General features: G+C 37.3%; 1 protein-coding gene across 6 annotated transcripts; it reads right to left on the bottom strand.

Moving 5' to 3' along the window:
• Positions 1-465: 465 nt before the first annotated feature.
• On the bottom strand, positions 466-14,801 carry ZMYM1 (zinc finger MYM-type containing 1; the record flags this gene model as incomplete). 6 transcript variants are annotated; one of them, XM_084242891.1, is made up of 9 exons in its annotated part: positions 466-2,881; positions 4,737-4,774; positions 4,941-5,078; positions 5,898-6,051; positions 8,090-8,302; positions 8,389-8,563; positions 12,944-13,193; positions 13,394-13,466; positions 14,691-14,801. In XM_084242891.1, 9 exons carry the CDS (start codon positions 14,784-14,786, stop codon positions 578-580), a joined length of 3,441 nt encoding a protein of 1,146 aa, XP_084099017.1. In that variant the 3' UTR covers positions 466-577. The 6 variants fall into 6 exon arrangements, with proteins under 6 accessions (XP_084099017.1, XP_084099018.1, XP_084099015.1 ...); XM_084242892.1 differs by having other exon boundaries at positions 466-2,872; positions 13,397-13,466; positions 14,691-14,798; XM_084242889.1 differs by having other exon boundaries at positions 4,941-5,024; positions 14,691-14,786.
• Positions 14,802-22,543: the final 7,742 nt, after the last annotated feature.

Below are 22,543 nucleotides of genomic sequence, written 5' to 3'. Positions count from 1 at the left end.
ATCTTTATAGAAAGCAATTTGCCAATATTTGTCAAAAATAAAAATGCATAAATCTGATAAGGCAATTCCAATTGAAAAAGTTATCTTGCATTAAATCCATCATGTGCAATATGACCTATGTATAAGGTTATTAGATGCAGCATTTCTTGTAATAGCTAAAGATGTAAGGAATGAAAATGTCAGCAGGGACTGCTCAAATACATTATGCTCTAGCTCTACAATGAATTGTATGCAATTGTAAAAAAGAATCAAAACACTCTTTATGTACCTATATGGGACAATGTCAAAAATACTCTGTCATGTAAAAGGTAAGTTGAAGAACAGTGCAATGTACACTATCATTTATGAAAAATATCTCCAAAAGGGTATTTAAGAAACAGAACACCTTCAGTGACGAGTAATCAGGTGTCAAAAAAAAGAGGACTTTTCATTATCATTCCATGTTTTCTGAATTTTGAACCCAATGAGTGTTACAGGTTCTGTTGAAAAAATTTTTTTCTTTAAAGACAAAACTTTGAAATAAAAACTGTGACCACTGAATACAAATTTCTTCTGGGTAAATTCAAATTAGCAAGCACTATATTTCTTTCATTGGATGGATAAATTTTTCCACAATTCCACTCAGTCTTTCTGGCTCCATCAGTTTATTTACCAATTCCTGTTCAACAGCCATTAGGGCCAGGCCACTAAGCTTCTGTTGTCCCATGGTATGACATAAATATGTTTTAAGACGAGGCAGAGTAGAAAATAAGTTTTCAGCACTTGCTGAAGTAACTGGCCAAGACAACGCAATATATAATAGCTTTGATATGCAAGGAATATTATTGTGAAGACCATGTTGAATAAACAAATAGCCAAGACTGATGAAGTTAATACAATCATAATCCATAACAAAATTGAGCTTTGCATACTGTCGGTAAAATCTAAGTTCTGGGATGATGTCTGCATCAAGTTTATAAAATTCTTGAACATGTTTGGCTGTTGTTTCACTTAATGGCTCATTCCATTTAAATAACAGTTCTGAAATCTGCTTCATTTTGCAGTAATCAAATTCTGAAAAACATAATTTTAAATTTTGTAATACACTATCCAATCCTTGGTGATAAATACTAACTTTATATAGCTCTTCTGTTGAAGTAGGGAAAAACATACTATCTGAATTGCCAAGTTCTATTGATTTCTGAATTTTTCTTCTTTTCTGACAAGAAGGTCTTTCAACTTCAAAACCTTTAGAGGTTATTTTTTGACATATTTCTTCTGTTCCGTCCCAGATAGTTTTGAAACAGACATCATTTCTTTCAGATGCTAAACATTCCAAAATTGCTTCTATTTTTGAAGACAATGAAAAAATATCTATGGTTTCACTTTGAAGTTCTTTGGAAAGAATTCCTGTAACACTTAGCACTCGATAAAGAAATTTTAAACAAAAGATAAACTCAAATTTGGAAATCAATGCCAACAAATCACTCAGTTCATCAGCCAAACTTGTGTTTGAAGAGTGGCTTGATACAACTTCTAGTGTTTCAATAATCTCTGGAAGACCCTCAATCACAGAAAGTAATGTACGATCATGGACTGTCCAACAAGATTGTGATATATGTTTCTTGCATGTTTTGTTTTGATTTAGCTTACAAATCTTTTGAAAATTTGCAGACATTTCTCCAGACATATGAATAGTATTAAACAAGTAATTGAGAGTATTTAGAGCACTTCGGAGTTCTTTTACTTCTTTACAAAACCTAACTACTGTTAAATCCAAAAAATGTGCATAACAATGTACGTATAAAGCTCTTGGCTCTTCTTTTTTGAATTCTGCTGCAATTTTATTAAATTTCCCCCTCAAATTAGTGGTACTATCATAGGCCTGGCCACGTATTTTATTCAAATCAACTCCAATTTGCTGCAGGTAAGTTTTGATAGTCCTATGTAAATTGGTCCCAGTTACCTCTTCAATATCTATGAAACCCAAGAATCGTTCTTTAATTAAGATAGACTTTGCTGTTTTATGTGGATATCTGACACAAATTGAAAGTTGTTCTTTAGTGACACAATCGGTTATTTCATCACATATTATTGAAAAAGCTGAGGAGACATTGATCTCATTTACAATATCTTGCAATATTTCAGTCTTTATTATTTCAATAATATCATTTTGAATCTGTGCGCTATTGTAGAAGTCAACTTGTGAATTCATAAGTCGAAATATTTCTTCTCCTTTATCTTTTGCTCTGATTTCTAACAATTCTAAAAAATTGCCTTTATTCACAGATGAAACAGATTGGTCATTTCCTCTTAAGGGTAAACATTGCTTGCCAAAAAATAAGATATTTTCAATTATAAGTTTCAGGTACTTTTTATTTCCTTCTATCTGTTTAGAATTAATAGATAAATTATCATTGCCAGTTTCATCACAAAACTGGTATTCCCTCCAAAATTGTAAAGACTTCAAGTGAATTTCACTTTTTTCATGCTTTCTGAATTTTTCCAGTGTTTTTTTCCAATTAGAAATTCCTTGGGCTGCAAATGACTCTCCTCCACAGGTAAGAGATTTTTGGCAGAACAACTGGCACGAGTAACAGAATGTCACATCCTTTTTAGTACTGTTTTCCAAATGCTGAAAATTTGAACACCAAGATTTTTTAATACTTTGTGATTTACCTTTAAATTTTTGTACTTTGGACGTAAATTTTGGTCCATCACTAATTTTCACAGATTTCACACTGTGTGTAGAATTCTGGTTTGACACTTGATCTTTTTGTACTGCTAAACTGGAGCCAACTACATGTGGACTGAGTGCTGATGAAGATGGCGAAGGGCTTGATTGTTCCATACCACTATTAGGAATACTACCACTTGATTCACTGGGTGAACTCTTAGAAATCTTTAAGAGAAAATCATAAAATAATGTTCGCTTTAACAAATTTTCAGTATCAATTAAAAATCAAATACATCTATTCTAATAACAATAAAATGAATGGGTAAGTTACAATATAAGCTCCACTAGGGGGAAACATTAACAATTAATTATAATTTGCAACTAGATTTAGCATTAAATATTCAAAGGATCTTTTGGATGAAATTTTAACGATTTTTATTTCTCAGGTGACTAGAATTGCTTAAGAAACATTTAAAAGGCCTCCTTAATGGCACAGAGGTTAAAGACACAATGCTATGAAGCCATTGTCAGCCACTGCAGTATGAGTTTGATCCCTGGCCTGCTAGGGAGCAACCTACATGGCGCAGAAGACCTCTCCTATTTTGCCCTCTGCTCCCTTAAGCAGATCTGCCTGTTCTGTTCCCCACTCTTCTCTGGTGAATCCCCTTCCCCCACACACACCTCTGCTCTACCCCCTAATTCTTATATGCATAAATAAAATCTTAAAAAAAAAAAAAAAGAAGGGCCTCCCCAGTGGTGCAGCAGTTGAGCGCTGGGCTGCGAAGCTGCTCGCAGCCTCTTGCAGCACCAGTTTGATCCCTGGCTGCCAGCGAGGGTCCCACATAGCGAGCAGACCTCTCCTGCCGCCCACTGCTCCCCTAAGCAGTGTATTTCGTCACTCTGCCTGCTCTGCTCTCCCCTCTAGCTCTGGTGAATTCTCTCACCCTCCCGCACTCCTGACTGCACCCAGTGCCTGTATAAATAAATAAATAAATCTTAAAAAAAAAAAAAAGAAACATTTAAAATTAGTAAAAACCAGGTCTCGCAGGTGGCGCAGCGGGTTGAGCGCCACACTGTGAAGCTATCTGCAGCCTCTGCAGCAAGGGTTTGATTCCTGGCCATCCAGGAAGAAAACCCACATGGCCTCACAGACCTCTCCTGTCTCACCCGCTGCTCCCGTCAGCAGTGTATTTCGGTCAGTCTGCCTGTTCTGTTCCCCTCTCTCTGGTGGATCCTCTCACCCTCCCACGTCTCTGACCTGTACCCCAGTTCTTGTATGCATAAATAAATAAATCTTTAAAAAATTAGTAAAAACCTAGAGGAAGAACTATGATTAATAACATTTCTATTTAAATATTCTTATTAAAAATTTCAAGTCAAATTTGAGGATTGGGAAATTGAATGTGAACATCAAAAGATGTTGCTCTATTTTTTTGAGCTCTAGGATCAAACAGGAACAAATATGCTCAAATATGCATTAAAAGATAGTAGCAGGGGCCTCCCCTGGTGGCGCAGGTGGTTGAGCGCCGCACTGTCAAGATGTCCGCACCCTCTGCAGTGCCGGTTCGATCCCGGCTGGCCGGCGAGGGGCCCACATGGTGTGGCAGGCCTCTCCTGTCACGCCTGCTGCACCCCTCAGCAGTGCATTTCATCAGTCTGCCTGTTCTGTTCCCTACTCTGTCTCTGGTGAATCCTCTCACCCTCCCGCACATCTGGCCTGTACCCTGGTTCTTGTATAAATAAATAAATCTTTAAAAAAGAACCAAAGATAGTAGCAGGCCTCCTTGTTAAGTCTCAGTGCTATTAAGCTGTCAGCAGCCACTACTGCAGAATTTCAATCCCCTGCCAGGGAGCTAACCCACATGGCACAGCACACCTCTCCTGTTTCACCCGCTGCTCCCCTCAGCAGTGTATTTTCGTAGGTCCGCCTGTTTTGCTGCCCACTCTGTCTCTGGTGAATCCTCTGACCCCCTGCACCTCTGGTCTATACCCCAGTTCTTGTATGCATAAATAAATAAAATAAATCTTAAAAAAAATTAAAAATAAAATAGTAGCAAAAAAAGTTAAGAATAAAACTTACATCTGCAATGACATTTGCTGTTACTGAAGAAACTGTATCTGGTAAAAGAAATTATACATAAATTCAAGATCATGTAACAGTCTAAAAAAAGCATTCTAAGTTGTAATTGCTTATATCAGGCAACACAAAGAAAACAGACTATAGGCATATTCACCAAGTATGGCAAAACAGTGTCCATGTCAACTATTTTCATATCAATTTTACCTTGTAAGACCTCCGAGTTCACAACAGGCAGGGCAACATGAGCATCGGCCAATGACACTATATTGCTTATAACTGGAGTTGTAGCTTCCTTTGGAGAAGGGAGCTCCCTTGAAGCATCCTGCACCATGGAAACATTTACTGATAAAAATAAACAGAAAGCGTTCTTAAAAATTAGAACCAATCAATCAGAAAGCACTGTTTAATAACAAGTGTTTCAAAAACAATGCAACTACTCAATAGTAGGCAAGTGCTGGGTTTGGCAGTTGACTTTTATTAGTGCTTAAGGATAGACAGGTTCTTTAGGAGGACATCAGTAACATTAAACCGATAATTTACATTTCTCATTGTTTTATGTCTTTTACCTTTGCACACAATTTTCCAGTCCTTTTATACAATTTGCTTGAAATTTCAAGCAAATCTTTACTGTGAAATTACCCATGAAGATAAAAAAAGGCTCCTATAGAATCTCCTACTGGTATCATTTTTCACTCTTTCGTGAGTCACAAACCATAACAATAATGGAGCTAGAACCATCTCTAAGCTATACTGCAGAGATTCAATAAATAGCCAGTTTGCATGATGTAGAAACCTTACAAGCATCATTTAATCTATTGTCTATGTAAACATCTCTACTGGTCCTAAATGAGGTTCTTTGATAGAATACATGTTGACCCTGGTTTATTTGTGATCTTTAAAGTGTCTCCTACCTTTACTTTCTGAGAAAAATAAAACTAACAGTTCTGTATTTACAAAGCAGAGCCAAGTACAACATTCTATATTCTAATATAACAGTTTTTAGAAATAAATATCTCTGCTAGTAGTGTAGCCTTCTTTTTATACAGTACTGGGAAACATTTCCTTGCAATAAGTTTTGGATTATTTTGACTTAAGCCAAAGAAGAACTGTAAAGTTCTTCAAAAGTTACTAAACCTCTGATGACCGCTAAACAAACATTACCTGTAGAAGAAGTCATCTTAGCTTTACTGTAAGAAGAGAAACAAGTAATAGAGCAGAAAAGCTCTGTCTTCCCCAACTCGTTGGTAGTTTCAATCATTTCATCTGGGGGCTTCAATGATTTGCAAAGAACAGGTGTAAGTGTTTTGGCTGGCTTCTGTTTAAAGATTAAAATAATATTCATATTCCTGGTATATGACACATATTGTTAACATATTGTAAAAGAAAGCATATACCCATTACCATTATTTAGTTGAAGTATGACAAAGAAGCCTCATTTTTATACTTTTTTGCTAAAAACCAGAAAAAGGCATTATAGACTACAATGACTATAATGAAGGAAATTGCTCAATTAACTAGATAACTACCTGTGTTATTTATGAGATGTAATAATGCATATGCAAGAAATGAAGAAAGTTATGGGATGCTCATCTTCTCAATCAGAATCAACTGATAAACATCAATTCAGGATAATCTTCTATTTGCACTAATAAGCCAGAAAAGGGTGCTTCATACACATTACAAGATACTACAGGAATTGCTGTTTTTCTAGGCTAACTTCATGGTAAAAATTGCAGCCTACTAGGTATTTGTTCACAGTAAGTAATAAGTGTGCAAAGGAAAAGGGTATAAACTGTGAAGTTCATCACCTATTCTTTCTAGTGAAACAAGAATCATCATTTCTGGACTTAAGTGAAGACTGACTGCAATGAAGAAATACAACCGCTTTTGGGAGTGCAAGGTATAAAAATAAATGAAATTATTATACCTTTTATAGATTTTTTTTCTATGAAATAGAATATTAGCAAAGGAACAATGAAACAAAAGGCAGAGTATAATTTTGAAAATTTCTACTCTCATCTGTTACTAGTTAAAATTTTTATATTTTGAAAATACCCTAACAGTTGACCAAATATTTAATATTAAGCAACAATAGTGGTATAATCTATAACTAATTTATTATCCATGTGCAAAAGCTAATACATAATTAATACATATTATTAAGATGTGGTTAAGACAGTTACAATTATACCAAACAATCCTCTTTTAAAAATGTCATCCCATTCAGAATCATAAACATTTTTCTATTCTTAATATCTCACTAACAATATGTTTTTTTTTTTTTCCTATATCACAATCTCATGATGTCTTATATGCTGGACACAGGGTTATGTGGTACTTTTTAATTCATTTACTCAAATTATCCTGCCCTATCATACAGGCTGAATAACTGAGTATTCAACACAGGTTCTTAAAAACAGAATAAGGTCTATGTATTAAATATGAGGGGTAAAGAAAAAATATAAGTAGGGCCTCCCCTGGTGGCGCAGTGGTTGAGTGCTGGGCTGCAAGGCTGCCTGCGGCCTCTGTAGCACTGGTTTGTTCCCCAGCCGACGGTGAGGGTCCCCCCCCACCCCACACAAATATATATATAAGTAATGGCATTTTTTGCCTTTGGAAGAACTTTCAGACCTTTAATTGTCCCAATTCTGGTCCCAGGGCAAGATATTCTCATAGTATAGATTTTCTGCCATAGAAAGGATGTGGCTCATGAATACCCTATTTGAGCTGTGGCTGACTGAGACTCCCATAATCCATTGTTTGTTTGAAAGGAAGAATTTATAGGATAAAGTTGGGTCTTTTTGGGTCACTTAGTCCACCAAAGCAGGTTCAGCTTGTTCTCAGATCTACCCAAAGTAAGGGGTTATTTCTTACAGTTTTATATCTTCCTATGACAGATTCAGAAAAAGCATGTGACATTTTTGATTCATCTTCATCTTGCTTAGGTGTAAGAATTAAATACACAGAATTAAAAATACTTGTGGTTGAGTCTTACTGACCAGTAGACTCTTGTATTTAGTTGTGATTTATAAACAAGTGTCCACCTGCTTTTCTGTTCTTCAAGGTAAGATGATCACCTTGAGTTTCTTTAGGAAAAATCTCTATACAGTCTTTATCATGAATTGTCCCGCAAGAAGAAACTGCCAGAAGTCTTTTATTTCATCACCTTTATCATCTTGCAAACTAAGGCTATTTTCAATGGCACTAAGATCTATATCCCCACATTTCCAAAAAGTAAGAGAATTCACAGTCCAACTAATGAAAGGAACTCAATCTTTGATTTGTCATGAGCCTTATGCAGTCAAACTCAAATGGAATGGTCCTTACTTTATGCAATAAAGCTTTATCCATACCTGCTTATATGCTGCTATAGTCTTTGAACTATTAAAGTAATGAGACTGTCCTTCCATCTGAAGTATATGAAATGGATTAGAACTAGTATAACAATAAGCTCCACAGTTCTCACAACAGTTCATGATGAGGTTGTTAACAGAGTGAAACTTTGAAAAACAGGCATTACTGCAAAGACTATGCTTCACATTCTGGTATTTTACTTCATACTGAATCTAGGATTAAAAAAAAATTCCATTAAAAACTGGTATTTAAGCAGATTAATCAGAGTTTCTAAAGATTAAAATAAACTGCAACTTACAACATTGGTCTTCTGACACATGCTGCATTTGGTTAAAATGCTACTGGTACATATAGTAACCAGTGGTTTTCGTTTTTCTTCATATGATGAAAGACAAGATTGGCTGCAAAAATTTTTGCTAGAGGTAGTATCTTCCAGCTGGACACTGATCACATCCTTTAGATTTAAAATGTCTCTGAAAACAAATTAACAAGGGTACCATTAAGTACTTTACCAACATTACAATCTCTTTTCATTGGTAAATTACTCCCTCAATGGATCTGCTCCCATTTGTTTCATTTAGCCTTAAGAACTATGACACACTGGTATCATCAGTCTTGAAATAAGAAAGCCAGAGTTTGCAGCAGTGTATTTCAGTTGATCCACCTGTTCGACTCGCCACTCTGTCTCTGGTGAATCCTCTTACCCCCACCCCCACCCAAACTCTGGCCTACGCCCCAGCTCTTGTATGCATAAATAAATAAAAATCTTAAAAAAAAAAAAGAAAGCCTGAGTTTGGTATCTACTTCCAGTAAAATAATAATTGGAAAGTCACTGAAACTCCTTAAGTATTAGTTTCTCTAAATGTCCCCCTACTGAGTATTAGTAGGAATTATAAAACACACAGAGGATGCAATTTTGAGGATTACCTAGCCTCTACCAATTGACATTAGGGACAACAGAATGATTACATGTTCATAAAAGACCAGCTTCAGAATTTACAGCACAAAGGATTTCAAAGTATGAACTACAAATCCCCAAGATACTTTCAGGGGACCTTGAGATCAAAACTACTTTCATAATAATATTAAGATGTTATTTGCCTGTTTTAATGTGTTGACATTTGAACAGATGGTGCAAAAGCAACAATAGGATTCTATAATTCAACTCCCAAGAATATACCCAAAATAACTGAAAACTGGTACTCAACAGGGACATGTACATGCTTTCCTTAACAGCACTACTCACAATAGCCAAAAAAGGCAAACAGCCCAAGTGTTCATCAACGAATGAATTGATAAACAAAACAAAGTATGTGCATATATATGGACTATTATTCTGCTACAAATAATAATTAACCACTGATATATATGCTACACCATGAATGAAACTCAGTAACATTATGCTAAGTGAAGACGTAAGATACAAAAGGTGTGATACCATTTCCATGAAAAATTCAGAATAGGTAAACCGGTAGATAGAATGCAGATAGATGGTTGCTAGGGGTTGAGGGAAAGGAATGAGAGAAAGGGTGTGAATTGCTTAATGGATAAGGCCTTTTACTTTGGAGTGATGGAAATGTTTTGGAACTTGACAGAGGTGGTAGTCATACACAATATAAATGTATTAAATGATACTAAAATAGTTTTTGTTATATGAATGTCACTGTATAAACTGGGAGGGGGAAAAAAGGAATGGTTGGTAAAACTGCCAGAGCCTTAAAATAAAACAAGGCAGTGGTACCAAACTGCACTAATATTTGTGTTATTCACTACCATGTATTTGCTGTAAAAATTATTCACTTTATTATTATTTTTTTAAAGATTTATTTATTTAAGCATATAAGAACTAGGGTACAGGCCTGAAGTGTGGGGGGTGAGAGGATTCACCAGAGACAGAGTAGGGAACAGAACAGGCAGATTGACTGAAATACGCTGCTGAGGGGAGCAGTGGGTGAGTCAGGAGGTCTGCTGCACCATATGGGTAGCTCCCGGCTGGGGATTGAACTAGTGCTGCAGTGGCTGTGGATTTCTTCATAGGTTGAGTCTTAACCTCCTGCACCACCAGGGAGGCCCCAAAATTATTCACTTTATTAAACTTGATCCTTGAGTACATCTTTTAAATATTCTATATGATGAAATGGGACTGACATATAAAGTATTTCTCCTTCACACTAAAGTACAATGATTGTCTTAAGGAAAATATAATGTGGGATGTTATAATTTACAATCTGAGTGAGTTACTTTTCCATAGAACAGTTTTACTTAAAAGAACTATCAGACAAACCATTACCCAGAAGTGAGTTCAATCCATGGCCAGCCAGGGAGCTACTCACATGGCACAGCAGACCTCTCCTGTCTTGCCCGCTGCTCCCCTCAACAGTGTATTTCAATCAGTCTGCCTGTTCTGTTCCCCACTCTGTCTCTAGTGAATCCTCTCAACTGCCCCTCCCCACCCCCCACAACCTCTGGCCTGTACTCCAGGGTAACATCTGTCCTTTAAACTGCAATTTTATGATCAGTGACTTGGGAGTTATGAAAACACAGACCATGCAACAATATACCTGAGTATATAGGGGCTGGATAATAAGAGGAGGGGAAAGAATGGTGTGGGAATAGACAAGAGGTACAGATATTTGAGGCAGACCTTAAAGATAGAAAGAAATTAGTCAGATGAGAGGAAGGCAGAAAAAACTACATCAGCAGAAGCACAGAAGTTTGAAAATGTTAACTGTTTCTTACTGCTATTAGCATGCTAGACTGCTGGCTTCTGAGGCCTTATAAATCAAAAAGTGCATTTTGTTAAAAGTGCCTAACATTAGCTTAAACAAGGGTTGAGCATGGATTTGAACAATTTTCCTATGGAAATATTATAGCATTAATATATGGGCCTATTTTGAATTGGGATACCACTATGTAGAAAGGATACTTCTTGAAGTCATATCTTTCTAACATGATTTAACACGTCACTTTCAAAACTATCTTTCATTTAATTCATGAAGCAGAATAAAAACTGCACTAACTCAAAATAGATTTTAAATCATTGCTACAAAACAAACCTCAACAATAATTAGCTAAAGTCTTAAGTGTATATTATTTACTGTAAGAGGCTAATGAAAATAGAATCAAAAAAAGCTGTGGTAAAAAAACATAGATTACTCTGAACAAAGGAAGATTTCTCCCAGCATAAGCATTACTACCAACTTTCCACCAAGCTATAAAACAGTATTTTATATAAAATAAAATTTCTTTTTTCTAGAGGAAGTAAAACTTGTTTCATATTTTTGCTCATACTGAATTTCTTTGCCTTAGAACACTAAATCTTTCCTGTTTTTAACCCTTTCAATCTGTCTGGGAGAACTGCAGAAGATGTATAGTAGGTAAACTCCAAACAGCAACATGATACCTTAAGTTCTCAGGGCCTCAGTTTCCTCAAAACCAAAAGAAAATGTTTGGACTGGATGATCTCTAAGGTCCCTTCCAGTTTTATGATTCTGCAGAGGAAGAAATCAGGCTGAACAGAGTGCCATACAGCCCAAAGCAAAAAAAGAGAAAAGACAAAGTAAGTACTGAAAGACTGAAAAAAGCACAAGAGCAAGGTAAATAGAGTTATAGGGAGTAAGACTTGAAGCAACAAATAACACCTAAAGCATCAGTCAAACAAGGAGCTGAAGCAACCAGTAAAAAGGGGTTGTAAGTTTAAGAGATAGTGAAGGCTAACACTTAACTGAGTCTTAGTAGATGCCAGTGTTGTTCTGATAACAAATATATTACTCAATGTTCATAATTCTTATGTACATTTAACAAAACAGATCAGAATACTAAGAAAGAAATTTGCAGTGTTTTCAACTTCAGTAGGTATGTGAATCAAATGGGGATAAATGCAGCTCTGATTCAGTACGTATGGATGAGACCTGACATTCTGCCTTTCTAACAAGCTCCCAGATGATACTGACATAGCTATTCAAGGGATTACACTTTGACTTGTACAATGTAACTCAAAATGGAGAAAGCAAGATTCAATTTATGGCAATCTGATTCCAAAACAAGACATTATTTGAAAGGAATTCATTATATTTAAAGTAAATTGGTAGTCTACGTGTTTTCTTGCTTTGAAACAAAGACATTTAAAATGCAGCATTACCATTTATGAGTACTAACAAATAGAATTATAATATGATAGGACTCTCAAGCTGCTGATTTAATACTTCTCAGGGTAAATTTCAAAGTTCTGGACATTTTTTGCTATTTCATTTTGAAATAGCAACTATTTCTACTATAGTAAATAACTACTATTTACTTTCTCTATACCTATGTGACCTTACATACGTAAAAATTTAGCAACTAAGAGCTAAATAATAATAGCTCACAGCAATCTTGAAAAGATTACACACATACATCTATGTTTATCTACACCTATTTAATAATTCGAAAGATTTAACCAACTTCATTTACCATTGTAAGAGACACATATATAATTTTATACCTTGCAAGATCCAAAATAACTACTTAAATTTTTAGTAGATTGCTCCTTATAGAGTTAAATGATAAAGTAGAATGGACATACAATAATTCCATTCATAGAAAATTTCAGATGAAAGGAGTAGTAGAATAAGTTTAGGAAGTTACATTATTTGAAGTAGAAGAGAAACAACTCACATTTTAATTTCTGTAAATTTCTCAATAAACAAAGAAATTATGAAGAATATATAAGAGACTCTGAAGCAGGAAGAGCTTCTTTTCATTAAAACAAGTTAATACTTCTGAAAAAAGTGAAAATGTAGAAAATTATAACCAAGCCTCTCTTCAAGATCTATGAAGGAAGTAAAGGGGAAAACTCAGTTAGAATTACATACTTTGAACAGTTTGAACATGTTCTCTTGGAAAGAGCTGGTAAAGTGGCAGATGAAATGTGTTCAGAGATGCACAGTGTAGAGCAGAAAAGCTGAGTAGATCCTTTCCTCTGATAAGCAGTTTGCCCCTTCTGGAGGATTTTTTTACAACCAGAACAGGAGACCTGAATAGTTGTGGTTGAAACCGAAGGAAGCATTTTATTCATGCCAGATGATGCCAGAGAAAGTTGAATGCCTGTAGTCAACTGTGAAGCTATATACACAAAACAAGAAGAAAAAAAGTGTTAATGTTTACATAGATTAAGTATGCATTCTTTCGTTTCTTTTCTAAGTTACTTCTCCTAAACTTGAAACAAACAATGCACTATTCAAAGGTATTCTAAAATATCAGAATAAACTAGCTCTCATATTGGTCAGGATAAATATGATTAACTTAAAAAAAAATTCTATTACCACTGTCTGAAAACGTAGTGTTTATTTTCAGTTCATTATCCTGAGTTTTGGGCTGTTGGGCTTGACAATACTCCTAAAAAAAGAGTTGAAAATAGTGAATACAATGTATTTAAGAAACCAGTCATTCAGTAAAGAGTGATAAATTATGCTCAAGTCTGTTGGGTGAATTGTACAATTGAATTGACGTGGTCCACAGATAAGCATTCCCCTTTTGGTACCATTTGGCTAATAACATGATTAGTAGTCATACTCAATGAGATCTATTTTTCTTACTTGTTCTAATAATCATTTAATTATTACTTTATGAAGGTAACAATTTCATAAAGACCTTAAAACACAATAATTGTTAGTTTGGACTTTCTAGATGGATACCATTCCCCAGAGTCATCAACTCAATAGGAGTTATATCCTTACTTAATACTGATTTACTTAATGCCATCTCTAAAAAAGAATACTAGAAATAGGGCCCCCGTGGTGGCGCAAGGGGTTAAGTCTTAGCACTGTCAAGCTATCAGCAGCCACTACAACAGAAGTTTGATCCCTGGCTAGGGAGCTAACCCACGTGGCGCAGCAGATCTCTCCTGTCTTGTTTGCTGCTTCCCCTTAGCAGTGTATGTCAGCAGATTCATCTGTTCTGCTTTCCGCTCTGTCTCTGGTGAATCCTCTCACCCCACTGCACCTCTGGCCTATACCTCAGGTTTTGTATGCATCAATAAATAAAAATAAATCTAAAAAAAAAGGTACTAAATTTAGCCAAACCCATAATATCCTAAGTAACACTTTCATCAATGTAAAATTCCAATTTCAAATATAGCATTCTTCCCTTAAGTCACTTTTTTTGCATATAGGCTTGTTTTTATGATACTTAACCCCATATATCTTATATTTTTTTATTAACTGCTTTGGGGAAATAAGGATTTAAGACTTTTTTTTTTTTAAAGATTTATTTATTTATGCATACAAGAGCTGGGGTACAAGCCAGAGATGTGGGGGTAGGGAGGTGAAAGGATCCACCAGAGACAGAATGGGGAACAGAACAGGCAGACTGATGGAAATACACTGCTGAGGAGAGCAGTGGGAGAGACAGAGGAGGTCTGCCTCGCCATGTGGGTTGCTCCCTAGCCGGCCGGGGATCGAACTCGTGCTACAGAGGTTGCGGACTGCTTAATAGTGTGGTGCTTAACCCCTTGAGCCACCAGGGAGGCCCAGGATTTATGACTTTATACCAATTGAGCAGTAAATGCACAACTAAAACTTACAACACTGTTCTAGAAAAAAGAAAATGTCAAATATTTACCTGAGCGTTGTCCGGTTCCATCTTAATTTCATTCAGATTTCCCAGTTGTGGTGTCACTACCTTGTCACATTCACCCTCTATCAGTGATTCTTTCATTTTAGTATCTGATGCAAAGGAATCATCCGGTTTCAAACTAACAGGTGTCTTCTCGGGGAACAGTTTCCATATTCTTAAAATAAAATGTGAATTAATAGAGTCTGATTTACAATCTTTTTTTCTTTTAACTATGGTAATTTACTGGAAGCCCAAAATGTGTTTAGGCTAGTTCATGCCAAGATTCCTGGTTTCCTTTCCTTCATCCATTATTCCCCAATATAGTTTTGCATTATACGTCTCTGGTAGATTTATCTATATGCTTTCTTCTAGAACTAGTCTTCTCTTGTGTTAACCCAGGCATAAATATAGTATAAACCATATTGATTATATAAACCAATGCTTCAAACTGCATCACCATAATCTCAGTTCTTCTCCACTATGCATGTGCTCTTATTGTTCCTTCTGTGAAGTCATTTCTGTCTATTCAAATCCTATTCAGCTTCTAAACCAACTCAGTTCCAGACTAAAGAATAAAAGAATAAAAGTAAGACTGATAAAATTCAGGCTTAACAGTGTAGTTTTAGCATTCCAGACATTCTCCCTACTCAACTATAAAATTAACAAGCTTTAATTGTTTTTTTTTTAATATCTTTCTTTCTTTCTTTTTAAGATTTATTTATTTATTTATTTATTTATTTATTTATTTATTCATTTATTTATTTATTTATTTATACAAGCACTGGGCACAGTCAGAAGCGTGGGAGGGTGAGAGAATTCACCAGAGCCAGAGCGGGGAGCAGAGCAGGCAAAAGGACTGAAGTACACCGCTGAGGGGAGCAGCGGGCGGCAGGAGAGGTCTGTGCGCCATGTGGGACCCTCCTCCGGTGGCTGGAGAGCAGCTGGGGATCGAACCGGCGCTGCAGAGGCTGCAGGCAGCTTCGCAACCCAGCGCTCAACCGCTGCGCCACTGGGGAGGCCCAACAAGCTTTACTTGTTAATTAAAGCTGAGGGCACTTTCCAGGATAGAGCAGAGGGAAAAACCTCAGCCAGAAAGCTTGAGCAGGAGACAGGACTCCTAGGTTGCCCAAGTAGTTTAGAATGCAAGAGGCACAATCTGGAAGAAAATGGGACAGAGAAATAAGGCCCTTAAGGCTCTGCATAAAATATTGCTCATTTCTACTTACTAGCTGACTCCTAAACTGCATACTACAGAATAAAATTCCAAAAAAACCTAGCAGAAAACAGAAGTTAGGAGGCTAATGAGCTGAGAAGAGATTACAGCAGAGCTAAGAACAGAGCTGAAATTGAAGTTCAGCAAAGGAAGAGGGTACTTGGTAAAGACCTGTACTTTCAGCACAGACTCCAAGTGATAGGAGAGAGGGTGATACCCCAGGAGTAAAGATCACCTTCTAGAAGATGAGGTCAACCAAAATACATCAGTCATCAGCGCTAACAAGGCTTAGTAATTTTAACCCTCTGTAGGATCTATGTAAGCTGCTACCTGTCTACTATCTGCCTGCCTAAAGAAATTTAGTCCCTTTGGAGGAAATGCACCCAGAGTTTCTAAAATTATTCAGCCTGATGTCTAGTATACAATAAAAATTTATGGGGAAAAACAAGACTGACTAGACACCAAGGGGAAAATGAAAACAGAAACACCCATGGGTGGCTCAAATTGGTATTATCAGGTGAGGACTTTGATATGTTTGAGAAAATAGAGAAAAAGATGGAGTTGAGTAGAAAGTCACGTAAATTTGAGAACTGGAAAATAGGGTAATTAAGAATTCAACAGATGAATTTAATATCAAATTAGCAGACTAGAATTAGTAGAAAGTAGTCAGACTGATACATAAAAGGATAAAAATACATATAATTCAGGAAATTGGTAGGACATTTCAAAAAGATGTAATATATATGTAAACAGATTCCTAAAAGAAAACAGATAATACAGAAGAAAAAATACTTGAAATACTGGCAGAACAATTTCACACAAATGAAGAAAGCCATCAAACCACGTGAATTCTAGGAGCTCTATCAATATCCAAACAACTACAACTACAATATCCAAACATACAACTACACATGTCATAGTCACACCAGTGAAAACCAAAAATAGAAGGCAAATCTTAAGAGCAGCTAGAGAAAAACGAGATATTAACATCAGGCAAACAAATATAAGAATGAAGCAATGAAGGCCAGAAGGCAATGGAGTATCCTCAAAAATGCTGGAAAAAAAAATCTACCTAAAAGCCTGCAGTTGGTAAAAATATCCTTCAAAGCTGAAGATGAAGTAAAGATATTTTCAGATATATGGAAATGGTGAGGATTTGCCAGCAAACGTGTATTATTGAAATGCTAAAGGAAATTCTTTAAGCTAAAGCAAAATACTTATGGAGATCTGGTGTAAAGACTGGAAAGAAAGGGCATCTCTGGTGGCAGAGACCATTGAGCTCAGCGCTGTGAAGCTGTCTGTAGCCTCTGCAGTGCGGGTTCGATCCCGACAGGCTGCAGAGATACCCATACCCAAATGGCATGACAGACCTGTCTCGCCCGCTGCTCCCCTCTGCAGTGTATTTCAGTCAGTCTGCCTGTTCTGTTCCTTGCTCTGTCTCTGGTGAATCCTCTCACCCTACTGCACATCTGGCCTGTACCCTGGTTCCTGTATGTGTGAATAAATAAATCTTAAAAAAAAAAAAAAAGAGGGCCTCCCCAGTGGCGCAGCGGTTGAATGCTGGGTTGCGAAGCTGCCCGCGGCCTCTGCAGCGCCGGTTCGATCCCTGGCTGCTCCCCGGCCACCGGAGGAGGGTCCCACATGGCGCGCAGACCTCTCCTGCCGCCCGCTGCTCCCCTCAGCAGTGTCCTTCGGTCCTTCTGCCTGCTCTGCTCCCTGCTCTGGCTCTGGTGAATTCTCGCACCCTCCCGCGCTTCTGACTGTACCCAGTGCATGTATAAAGAAAATGAACAAACAAAACAAATAAATAAATAAATAACATGCTTCTATTTAAAAAAAAAAAAAAAGATTGGAAAGAAAGAAGTAAACCATCTTTATTTGTGGACAACATAGTTGTGTATATAAACACCCCTAAGAGGGGCCACCCTGGTGGCACAAGGGGTTAGGCACAACACTGTGACACTATCTGCAGCCTCTGCAGCAAGAGTTTGATTCCTGGCTGGCCAGGGAGCTACCCACATGGCGAGGCAGACCTCTCCTGTCTCTCCCGCCACTCTCCTCAGCAGTGTATTTCAGTAGATCTGCCTGTTCTGTTCTCCACACTGTCTCTGATGAATCCTCTCACCCCCTGCACCTCTGGCCTGTACCCTAGTTCTTGCATGCATAAATAAATCTTAAAAAAAACAAACAAACAAACCTATGAAATTCTCTCTTCTTCCCCAACAAAAACTACTAGAATAAGTGAATCAAGCAGGCTCATAGGAAAATATAAGGTCAATATTTAAAAATTTCTTCTCATCACTTCCCTTCATCATTGTACAAGAGGCTCTAGTCAGGTCAATAATGCAAGAATAAAGAAAATATAAATATTGAAAAGGAACAAGGAAAATTGTCATTATTTATAATGACATTTTATACATAGAAAATTCAAAAGACTCTCCAAATGTTGGAATTGTTAAGTAAATTCAGTAGGGTTGAAATTTAAAAATTGTATTTCTCTGTACTAGAACAATGAGAAATAAAATTATTTATTTTAAATGATCATTTTTATAGCATTATAAAACATCAAATATATGGGAGCGAATCTAAAGAAATTTGTCAAGACCTGTGCACTGAAAACAAAAGAAAGCTGAAATTAAGGAAGATCAAAATAAATGGAGAGATACAGCATACTCAATATTGTTAAGTCGCTTTTCCCCAAACTGAGCCACAGATCAAAATCCCAGCAGTTTTTGTGAAAGATGCAAGATAATTATAATGTATATAAAATATACAAAGAACCTAGAATAGCTAAGACAATTTAAAAAAAAAAGTTGAATTATTTATTATAAACCTAAGGTAATTAAGACTGTCTTGCACTGACACAAGTACAAATAAAATAGCTAGTGAAAGTGTCCAGAAACAAGTAAACTGACACTTCTTACTAGCTTTTCGGGTACCTATTTCTACATTATACTTGGCAAAGATTCTTTTTATTCAGCTGAATTCTATAAGCTATTTTATTGGCTGACAGGAAGCCTGGAGGCTTTTCCCAAAAACCCAAAATGTCCACGTTTACTTTTGTAGCAATGGGGAGCCACTAATTATTAAGTATTGGAGTTACAGAGATAATTAGGACACCCCCACATTGAAAATACTCCAGCCCAGAATAGTATAATTGCAAAACTATGTAAGTATATGCAGGTTACATAACAGAAATGAGGGATTATGGTCAAATAAATCTTTTAGAACGTTAAATCTGAACTAGGTTTTACAATGATGGGAGGTATTTCAGGTAAAGGGCCAGCATGTGCAAAAGTACACATACTTATTTTTCTGTAAGGAGTGGAGTTTTTGTTGGGGATAAAATGACGAGTGTTAGTGGCAGGTAATTGAAAAGGCAGAATCAGGAAGTCCCTGAACACTAAAAACCTTCCACTTAATCTTGTAGATCAGTAGCCTTAGGTATGCAGGGAAACATTTTATGTATAGCTTGTTTTTTAAATTAAAAATTACTTAAAACACACTTAACTGCCACATGCCAAATTTTAAGTATTTTGGCGATCTCCCAAGCATTTGTGCTAGACTAGCAAAAACCTCGAGAAAATAGTTTCTCCTGCCATCTGGGTGACTACAGTTCAATTCTTCATACCTGTGTCACTGATGAGGAAGGACAGATACCTTTCCTTTTGGATGCTGACCTTTATATGTGTTCACTCACAGAAAACCCTAGCAGCAAACCGACTACTTTAGCAAAGGCATCTCTAATGCGCTTTCTTCCCCCTACGAGTGGAGTGGGTAAAATGTCTAGTCAGGGCTAAATGTAATGGAGTGCTTGTTATCAATTTTAGGGGCTGTCTTAAACATTTATGATGAGGGCTACAAGTCATCGTCAAATGTTATCAGTGATTCAACTCGCAAAGAGACAATTTTCCACTTGTTGACTTTCAAGCTTTCGGCTCAGTTTAAACGAAAAGTATGCCGCGACTGCATACTGAGAAAGCTGTAAAAGCTACCGTTTGCAAACATAAAACCCATGCATCAAAAACTCGCAATCCTGCAACTTCAAACAAAACCCTGGACGTGAGGAAAGGGTGTAAGTAACTTCACCTCATCCCAGTTTCCAGTCCGAATTCATCCAGTCCCACTTTTATAGTAATTCTTCACTCCTAATTGAGGGGACATTCTGTTTGCAACCCTAGCTGCAAAAATGCTATGATTTTAAGTTTGGGGGGGCGGGGGGGGGGAATCACTGCTCAATGAAGGCGCGCCACAGGTATTATCAAGAGCAATGCTTTAGAGACGGAGGCCGCGTCGAAACCAAAGGCTGAAAGCCCAATAACCACGCAGGAGCAGAAAGCGGCGAGAACGCTCGAAAGCGGGGGGCACGGACCATGCCCTGCCGCGGCGGCCGGGGCTAGAGGGGGCGACAAACCACCCGGCGGCCTGACCCGAGCTCCCGACCCTCACATGGCGGAATCCGCACGCGGCGCCGGGTCTTTAGAACCCGGGCCCGACCGGACACTGCTTCCTCCCTACGACGGGCGAACACTCTCCGGCCCTCTCCGCTGAGATACAGAGAAAATAGACCAAAATCACGCCGCTGAAGTAGGCTTACTAATTTCTCTCATGGACGCAACCCAAGCGACACTTCTCACAGGAACTTCGGCGCTAAACGGTCTCGCAGGCCCCGCCCCTTTCCCGCCGTGCTGTGCGCCTGAGCATGCGCAGCACCACCGGCCCGCCTGGGTCCTGGTTGCCAGCTTTGGAAAGGGTGACTTGGGTTAGGGGTAGGTCAGGGGGCGTGTGTTGGGGGGTGTGTCTCTTAGGGGTGATTAACCTTTGAAGCCAATCGACAGGGTAGCCAAATTTGGACCCTTAAAGGATAGGGCAATTAGATGTTCTAGATTGGGGAGATGGCTTTATTGGCAAATGATGTGAATCCTTTGTCCTTTAAATGCTTTAAATGGTATAATTGCTATAGAGTAGTACATCGTAGCCTTAAAAAGACAAGAAAGACGATATTAGTATAATGCCAGGGACATAGTAAATTCCTAGTAAAAGGAATTATCCCGCAGAGGTAAGGGCTTCAGGCTTCTTCCATTTTAGGGGGCTCAGCATATTAAAATAATCGCAAAACAATGGCAAAAGTCATGGTGTATTTTAAATGCTGTAATTTTAACAAATTACACTTTTAAACACCTGAAGAAGTGTACAGTCAAATAATTGTGCTAGTCGTAAAGTCATAATGAGTCATAGGGCAAGCGGATAGTTTCTAGGGTCACAATAGAATAGGAAAAGCCTGGGAGGAATAAGGAAGGCACCAGAGATAAGGGCAACAAATTCCACAGGTAAATTGTTGCTAACCCACATGGCACAGCAGAACTCTTCTGTCTTGCCCACTGTTGCCCTCAGCAGTGTATTTCAGTAGATCTGCCTGTTCTGCTCCCCACTCTGTCTCTGGTGAATCCTCTCACCCCCACCCCACACCTCGGGCCTACACCCCAGTTCTTGTATGCATAAATAAATCTTTTTAAAATTTTTATAAGGAAATTGTTGCCACAAGTGACAAGCTGGTTCTAAAATGTACATGACTAAGGACCAAAAACATTTAAGGTGATTTTGAAGAGTGGAGGTAGGACGGAAACTTTTTTCAAGCTTTATTATAAAACTGTATGGAAATTAATAGTGTGATATTAAAAAGAATAGAATACATAGACAAAAAGACTAAACCCATGCATTTAAAGAGAACTTATATATGATAAAGAGAGAAATACAGAGCAGCTGGGGAAAGGACAGACTATTAAAAATAGTGCTTAAGTAGTTTAACATTAACATGGAAAAAATGAAACCTGACTTACCTCACACTATGTACAAACCTCAATTTCAGGTGGCTTGTCAATCTAAATGAGAAAGACAAAGTAATAACACTTATAGAAATTAATTGGTAGGAAAATATTTCTTAACTGGATACAAGAAACACTAAGTATAAAGATCTTCATTTTCCTCAAAAGACACTAATATTCAATAAAAGTCATCCATAATATATATGAAAATGACAGACAATCCAATACAAAAATGGGGAAGAGAATTGAACAGGCACTTCATGTAAAAGGATATCCATATAACTGAAAACATAAAAATGGAGTTAACCTTATTTGTAATCTGGAAAATCCCATTTAAAACATCTATGAATCCCACCACAATGGGATTAAAAAGATGTGCAGTGATAAGCACGGATATGGGGGCAAATGCAGCTCTCCTATGCACTGCAACTTTTCATATATGTAACAAACAGTCTCACCGCTAAGTATCAACCTAGCATATATGCCACAAAAGACAAGGATGTTCATAGCAGCATTACTCCTGAAAGCCAATAATTTGAAACTCAAATGTGCACCAACAGCAAATGGTTAAATTATAGCATATTCTTAGCACGGAATACTATATAGTTATCAAAATGAGCAAATGACAGCCTCATAAATCCAAACAATGTTGAATGAAAAAAAATAAATCTTTATATTGAACAATTAATCTTGTTTTTATCTCTGAGGTAAAAACTTGTACCTCTTGGAGTTGTGGTCAGAAGTAAGTGTTCCCCGTGAAAGTTTCCTGTTTGACACAGGGTATCAAGGAGGGGCCTTGAAGACATGGACTCAACCATTGT

This window comes from Talpa europaea (genome assembly GCF_964194135.1).
Source record: "Talpa europaea genome assembly, chromosome: 9".
Taxonomy (NCBI): Eukaryota; Metazoa; Chordata; class Mammalia; order Eulipotyphla; family Talpidae; genus Talpa; species Talpa europaea.
This window is presented reverse-complemented; position numbering and strand designations above follow the sequence as displayed.